General features: G+C 40.3%; 1 protein-coding gene across 1 annotated transcript in view; it reads left to right on the top strand.

Moving 5' to 3' along the window:
* Nucleotides 1–7,654, top strand: part of LOC109298791 (cytosolic phospholipase A2 zeta-like) — a 49,891-nt gene extending 42,237 nt beyond the window's left edge. Inside the window, exons 16-20 of the mRNA XM_019519068.1 lie at nucleotides 292–399; nucleotides 1,665–1,859; nucleotides 2,255–2,421; nucleotides 3,888–4,074; nucleotides 6,400–7,654. Of these exons, the coding sequence (XP_019374613.1) occupies nucleotides 292–399; nucleotides 1,665–1,859; nucleotides 2,255–2,421; nucleotides 3,888–4,074; nucleotides 6,400–6,620 (878 nt within the window). The 3' untranslated portion in view covers nucleotides 6,621–7,654. The remainder of the gene's footprint in view (nucleotides 1–291; nucleotides 400–1,664; nucleotides 1,860–2,254; nucleotides 2,422–3,887; nucleotides 4,075–6,399) is intronic.
* Nucleotides 7,655–8,251: the final 597 nt, after the last annotated feature.

The following is an 8,251-nucleotide window of genomic DNA, read 5'->3' as shown; positions in this document are numbered from 1 at the left end:
GGGGGGGGGGGGTGACTCCACACACAGTCGCAGAAAACACCATTTTTCATGGTGATTGTGGAAACCGTTGTTTTTTCTAGTTTCCACAAAAATCTCAAAACCTCAATTTATGGTTTTAGATCAGGTGCTATTGGTAACCTTAGCTGCTTGTGTGTTTATTATAGAAAGATGTTTTTGAAGGTTGCCGTGTAGTGGAATGCGCGCACGTGCTGTGAGGGCCTGGAGGAGCTGTCCTGCATGGTATCAACGCTTCCTTGTTTCTCTTGCCCTCACCCCTCCTTCTCTCTGCAGGAATGTGGGGAAGTGCCTTTGCTGCAAGCCTAGATGATATTTGTCTGAAAGTAATTGGCATGGGCCTTAGCTTTCTAGAGCCTCTGAAAGATGTCATCAAAGTCATAGGTAAGAAAGTCCAAATACCTGTGCAGTAGCTGCTTCCGGAGGTCTTGATTTTTCAGCAAAATCACATGACATTCATGTATCAAAATTGAAAAAGTCCTTTATAGTTTTCAAGGGAAGAGTAGGGGTGGTGGAGCTGGATAGTTAAAACCACCTGAGTCCCACTGTCTCCTATCATTGAGCATCTTTTGGAAGGACATGCACTACTTATTGTCCTTCATACTGTGTAGCACACAGAACATACAAGGAAGTGTCCCCGCTCCTTTATCAGCCTCTCTTCTTTCTAAAACTGACATGTTGTTCCATACTGCTTCATTTCTTTCTCCTATGCCTTACCATGTCTCATTGGGCCACCACCTTTTCCTTTTTTCCCTTATGGTTTACAATGATTATTCAATACCTGTGTTCTCTCTCTCTTGTTTAATATTTGTTCTTAAAGGTGACACTGTGACTATAAGCTTTGGCAATGCCGCTTTGAGGTAGGAACATATTACTCATGGTTTTAGTTTTACAGATGGGGACCTGAGATTCAGAAGTGCAGAGAGGTTAGGTGACCTGTCCAAGGTCACACAAAGTTTGTAGTAGATCTGGGAATTGAACCAGATCTCCTGAATTCCAGTCCAATGTCTTAACTGAAAGGACAAGAAGAATGCTCCAGTGCCATTTGGAAGACCTAGCTTCATTCCCTTACTAAGCTGTGGATATTGTGTACAGCTCTTGAATCATTTTGTCTCCCTGTGCCTTTAGTTCCTCCACATGTAAAATTTCCCAGAGGGTGCCAAGAGAATAAATTAATTAACAATTGTCAGTTGTTCATTTACCCTGATGATAGGGGCCATATAAGTCCCATAGGTAGACGTTCTTTCTCTGTGTTTGTAGATTTTACCATACTACTTCCCAATGCAGGTATAAGAGCATCATAGTGAATTCTGAATGTTTCATGGTGACCATTGTCTCCTTGTGCAATAGAATCCATAAGATCACAAGGTGGCAAAGGTTTCACTGAAATGAGTTAGAAATTATTGCATGACTCATGCAGGTCAATCTAAATGAGATAAGCATATTATGAAACTTGAATATGTAATTAAGTAGATTGGACTTCATTCTATTGTGCCCAGATGTTTTGGGTGGAGGCCAGAGATGGGGGAGCGGGAAAAGACTTCCATCAATAGATTAAACTTTTGTAGGTGAATAGATTTGCTTCTTAATGTTGGATTTGGATAAGTATGATTTGAAATATATTCTGATAATTTCTGTGTTCTTCCTAGATGACAGCCGCAGATCCCATTTTCGGGACCCAACACGGTTAAAGACTCGTCTAGTTATACCAGGGGGACCCTTGCTACAAATTTTTCAGGATTTCTTCAAGTCCCGTTTCACTAGTGGTGAAACCTTCAACTTCATGCAAGGGCTGTATCTTCACAGGGATTATGTCAACATCAAGAAGTTTGTGGCCTGGAAAGGTAGCTATTCATGAAAGAAATTGGGCTGTGTTTTGAATATTCAGTGAGTATTTTAAAATCATGTGTTACTTTACTACATGGGGAGAATTTCCTGCTAGTGTAATTTTGGTTCAGCTTCACTGAAATCAGTGGAGTGCTGCCTATTTATACTGCAATAGAGGATTTGACTCAGTTAGTCTGAGAATTTGTCTGATATGAAGTAGCAGGTGGTAGACATCTGCTTTCTGCTTTGCTTCCTGGATATCCAGAAGGCAGACCTGATTTTGATGTGGGACTATAGTATGTGTATTAAATAATTTTCTAAACGTTTCAGTGGCTGATGCTTTGCTTGTTTAGGTGTGAAGGGTAACTAGAAGTGTTTTGGTAACTAATGTGACTTCTTGGGTACATTTCAGGCACTCATCTGGACGCCTTCCCCAACCAGCTGACTCCCATGGAAGACAGCCTGTATTTGGTAGATGGTGGCTTTTCTATAAACTCTCCCTTTCCATTGGTGCTCCAGTCAGAGCGTGATGTAGATGTTATTGTTTCATTCAACTATTCTTGGGAAGCTCCATTTGAGGTGAGATCTGAGCCCAGTTAGACAAGGGGAAAAGCATGGGACCGTATATTAGTAATGGTTACATGAAGCAGTCATAGATGTTTTGACATATGCTCTTTTATGGAGAAAATACATATTTTAGCAAGTCTGTGGTCACTTAGATCTTCAACTGTCACATCACACACTTCACTGTGAAATTCATACTACAGCATAACTCCACATTTGGAACGTCACAAATCTAAACGAGGTTTAGATAAGCATTCTGCAGCCATTTTAAGCCCTTGGGAGCATAATACATGGAACGGCGAGGCATTTTAATTAGAGTGGCTCTCTGGGAACCGCTCTAATTAAAACACTTCCTCCATCCCCAAGCATGTGGATAGGCAGCCAATGGTTTAAAATTCCTCAGAGGGCTGGAATAAGGGCTAGAATTTCACTATATAAATATTGTATAAAATGTATATATACAATATAAATATTGTATTCCCCTATTCAGGCAATGTACAGAGCTAGCTTACTAATTAATTCATTCTGGGAACAAGGCTAATGAGGTTCTTTTAACCAGGGAGGGTTTTTGAGTTGTGAAGCAAGAAAACACAAGATTAGTCTGAATTTTTGCAAATTGCTTATTTGCATATTTCTCTGCCTCAAATGTTATGCCATATTTTGGTTTTTGTTTGTTCTTTGTTCTTTTTCCTCAAGAAAACTAAATTAATCTTTTCCCACATCATTCATTTCTTATTTTAACCCTTTTATCTGTTTAGACAGATGTTGGGAATGAAACATATTCCCAATCTGTGTTTGGGACAGAAATAATCTGGGGAAACCGACCCAAAAATCAGATAGGAAGGCAGTAAACAGGGTGCAGGCATACATTGCATTTGTTCTGGGCTGTTGTCAATTTCCTCTGGAGATAACGCATGACACGTAGCACTTATGCCAGAGAAAATTCTGTTCTCCAATATAAAGTTACTTCTGAGGAGGCAAGATGTATATTTATTCTAGAAAAAGTTATTCCACTGTGTGTGTGTCGTATGTCTACTCCAACTGTATGTCACTTTGATGCTGGAGTAGTTAGCTTTTCAGTGTAAACTTGTTTCCATAGCATTTAGTGGTCAAGTCCTATTGCAGTGAGCACACAACTCACTGAACAGATTGGTTTTTAATGCTTTTGCTATTGTTTTGTGTCAGAAACAGTAGTGTAACTAGGGCTGGATCAGTGGGGCACCAGCCCTGATTGTGGCTGCCCGTCTTAGAGGTGACACCAGCAGTAACTCTCCATATTCTGCGCTGTCCCGCTCTGCCACTCAGTCTTCTTCCCTGTTCCTTGTGCATGTTCCTTTCCAGCCCTCCCCCTGCACCCTTGCTCTTTAGCACTTAATAGCATTGCTGGCTAGGAGGCTGAAATTTTTATCTAATGCTCTCCCTCTAAGCATTATGGTTAGGCATAACTGAAATAACTCTTGACATTTGTTTTCTGATCATAGGTCTTGAATTTGACTCAGAAATACTGTGAAGAACGGGACATCCCCTTTCCAAAAATCATCTTGAGTAAGGAAGACGAAAAGAAGCCAAAGGAGTGTTATATGTTTATGGATGATGAGGACCCAAAGGCTCCCATAGTGCTTCACTTTCCATTGGTGAATGACACGTTCCGGAAATGCAAAGCACCAGGTAAGGGTGGGTGTGTGCAGATTCCTTGCAGCATTCAGGTATGCTTAGCTAGACAGAGTGTTGGGACTGCCTGGACATTTCTAACTGTAACAGCTCGAATCTTTTCCATTGTTAGTTTCCTTTAACTTATTAAACTGCTATTTTCTTATAGCCAGAACAACATCAATGTTGTTATCTGTCTTAAAAGCTGGTTAAGCGGTGGAAGAATTTAGCTAGATACTTACTTGTTTATCTGTGAGCTAGTGGCTGCCCCATGGAATATTTTTGCCTTGTATGATGGTTAGCAGTGACCTAATCCTTATGGTTTAAAATTTTTCATTTGGTGGCGTAATGGTACTTGTATTTGCATTATGAGGACTGAAGTAATCTCTTAACTTTTGCCCCAAACCTTGTAATTTACAGTTTCAGAGCCATTTTCCACTTGAGAATACAAATACCTCTTGTCTACTAGGCCTCTAAAATCCATTTTAAAATCAAGTTTAGAGAGCATAGAAAATATGGGGCTCTCTTTTAAACATATCTAAGGACCCCTGCCCACTAGGGTATAAGTTGTCTCTTTTTTTCCTTCTGACACATGGTTACTAACATGTCTCTTACACACTACTTTCAATAGGGTCTCTTGGATTTACTGCTGGGGTGTTAACACTTTAATTACTATGTTTTTAAAAAGCAAATATGTTACTACCTCAGTTATGCTTTAGGGTTGTTGGTTGTAGCTGTGTTGGCTATGTCCATCTAAGGACATAGGCAGACAAGGTTCTTTGGGTAGATGTAATGTCTTTTATTAGAACAACTATATAGTTAGAAAAATTGTTCTTTGCAAGCTTTCAGGCACAAAAATCCTTCTTCAGGCGTAGAAAGAGTCTGCTGGTGAATTGTGTACTCTCCTGGGTAGAATAGGAGCCAATATGTAAAATGCAGGTCTGTGAAAATGCAAATGCATGGCAATGAGGATCAGAGGGTTGGGAGACAATAGGTGTGAGACAGAACCAGCAATCACCCTAAACACACCAAAAAAGCTGTAATTTATAGCCAAGCTCTTCCATACATTGAATTTGCATTGAGGAGAATACCCACGGTTGTCACCTCACAAATCTCAAAAGGGCTTTCCCCCAACAAGGACACCCTCCAGAGAGAGAGATTATACTTTTGAGAGAGCCACCTGGTTGCCACATGAAGAATTGCTGCAGTACAAAAAGAAAAGCCTCATGAATTGCACACAATTAGTTATGACTTACCATCCTTCCCTGGAACCTAAATAGAAAATCATCAAACAATTCTGACCCATACTAGAAGAAGACCCAGTTCTTAAAGAGGTCTTTCCAGAACCACCCATTCTAGCCTTTAAACAATCACTGATGACTCTCGCCAACCTCATCACCAGAAGCAAACTTCTTATGGCCCAAAGCACACCAAATGGATCCAGACCATGCCAGGACAAGAAATGTAAAACCTGCCAACACATCTCCACGGCTCCCAGAATAACTACACCCCACAACAGAACCATCACCATTCCTGGATCTTACATCTGCACCTCCAGAAATACAATACATCTCATCCAGTGGACCAAATGCCTTGATGGAAATTATGTAGGAGAAAGCAAACAACAACTGCATACCAGAATAAATGCACACTGGAAATCTATCAAGGACAAAAATACCCAGTTACCTGTGGGTGCACAAGACAACCACTCTCTCTCCGATCTCTTGGTTCTAATCCTCAAAGGGAATTTACAAAACATCTTTTATAGATGAGACTATGAACTTCATAAATCTACTGGATACAAAAAAATCATGGACTAAATATAGACATAGGTTATAATGTGCCATAAATCCAAACTTCAGGTAACCTGTCTGCAATTTACCGCCTACATTCTTCCAGCGTTAGTGCACCAGTCCCCACCTCCCACCTGTCTCTCACCTATTGTCTCCCATCCTTCTGATCCTCACTGCCATGCATTTGCATTTTCACAGACCTGCATTTTACATATTGGCTCCTATTCTACCCAAGAGTGCACACAGTTCACCAGGGGACTCTCTCTGTGCCTGAAGTAGGATGTTTGTGCCTGAAAGCTTGCAAAGTACAATTTTTCCAACTATTTAGTTGTTCTAATAAAAGATATTACATCTACCCAAAGAATCTTGTCTGCCTTACTATTTTCTGTAACAGTTTAGTAACTTGACACTGTCAGCTAAGGAGAGGCAAAACTAGCCAGAAGAATGAGCCAGATTCAATACATGTTTAGTTATTCTGTGACTTTCTCTGCTGTATCCCATTAAAAGGTGTGAGGAAAACCTTCAGAATTCATTTTTTCTCTTGTTACAGGAATAGAACGGGAGTCAGAAGATGAGAGATCCTTTGGTGACTTTGTCATTGAGAATAAAGACTCTCCCTATCGTACACTAAACTTTACCTTTGAGCCGTATGATTTTGATAGGCTGGTGGGAGTGAACCGCTACAACGTTCTGAATAACAAGGACACGCTCTTCAAAGCCCTCCATTTGGCTCTGCACAGGAGGAAGTTAAAGAAGGGCATCAGGACCTAAGAACCTTCTTGGTGTGGGATACAAGTGGACTGTGATACGCCAAAGGCATATGGTTCAAACAGCCACACTGAGGCTGTGGTTGCTGTAAGCTACCTTCTCGAATGGGAAAGGCACGCATAGCACTGAAAACTTACTCCAGCTATGGTGGAAACCTTTCTCTTTCTCTCCCTCTCCCACTCTTCTGTGCCTTTACCGAGTATGCAAAGCCCAAAGAGATAACAATAATAGTTCTTTTTTACCAAATGTCAAGTTCAGATTCACTTACCTATGTGTGTTATAAGGAGAAAGCAATTCTTCTCTTGGTGTTTGCCACAACCACAGGTACAATGGTGTTCTAGAAACACTTATTCTATTCAGTGACCCATGTAAGAGTTGACATTGGGATGTCAGGAGTGAGATGTTGGTAGAATCCAAATCAGACACTATGGCAAGGTATGGAGGAAGAATTTGGTTTGCTAACAGAGTCCTATGTTTTGAGGCCCAGATAAAATGGGCTCATTATTCTACAGCCTAATTCAAGCATCTAAGCCTAAAAGATTTTTATTTATTTATTTTTAATATCTGCTTCATGTAATGTTTTAAAGTGTTCAGTGTTTGGGCTATGAAACCTTTAAACAGGTTGGGTGCTAGCAAACAGAGAGTGCTTTCCTAAGTGTTTCTAGAGCAGTTCCACTTAACAGCCCTCTAGCTTAGTTGGGGAAGGTGCTGGGAATTTTTGGTAAAGAATCCTTGACTCTGAAAATTGCTTCCCTCCTGCCACTATAACCTGGTCCACGAGACCCTTTGATTTTTGTCCAGGTTTTGTGAGAACTCATCTACTTTTGCAGAACTTTTTATGGAAGATGAAGGGAATGTGTTTGAAAGAGGTTGGAATGTAGGTTGTTTTTTAAAGTTGGCTGGATTTTTTTTGAGGTAGTATGTTTTTAAGAGATTTATAAGATGATTTTACTAAAGTGTTTGTGTTGGAGGAATTCTGTGATGCATCTAGTGCTCATGATGTAGGCAACTTATAAATGTGAAGAAATAAAATGAAAGTGAGATGCTGCTGCCATGTGGGATGGAATTGCTTTACTTTACAGTCTAATTGAAACAAAGTATTTGGGAATCTCCACTGTTCACATGTGTGGCATTTACTCTGAACTGAATGTGCTGACTCCACATTTGAACTGTCATGCTGGGAAGCTGATGTCTCACTCAGAAATGAGTTAGTTTATCGTTTTTGTTAACTTTTAACTACTCCATTTCTAAAAGCAACAAGCAAATGGAACTGTCTCCCCAAAACCAAATCAAAACAAAACAAATAGGGAAATATAGAAAATGCATGTTTGCTTAATGTGATTCTTTGAGGCCACATGTGTCACAGGCCAGCTGGGCACTGTGAGTGTATCAGTTCTATTGCTGGCCAACAGGGCGAGGGTTTCAGCCACTGGGCTGCTCGGTTCAGTTTTGGATTGAGGCGGCAAAGTTGGGAGTGAAGCAAAGGCAAATTAATTATAACTTTACACACACAACAGTTAACAGAAAGATAAATGCAATAAGAAGATAATGCAGTATTAAAGAGCTAATAGTAAATAATAACAACAGATGGATCTATTCTGTCACAGGCCAACTGAGCACTGTGAGGGTATCAG

Source organism: Gavialis gangeticus, unplaced genomic scaffold, assembly GCF_001723915.1.
Source record: "Gavialis gangeticus isolate Ggan-Ray unplaced genomic scaffold, GavGan_comp1, whole genome shotgun sequence".
Classification (NCBI taxonomy): domain Eukaryota; kingdom Metazoa; phylum Chordata; order Crocodylia; family Gavialidae; genus Gavialis; species Gavialis gangeticus.
The sequence above is the reverse complement of the archived record's forward strand: the minus strand, read 5'-3'. Positions and strand labels throughout refer to the sequence as shown.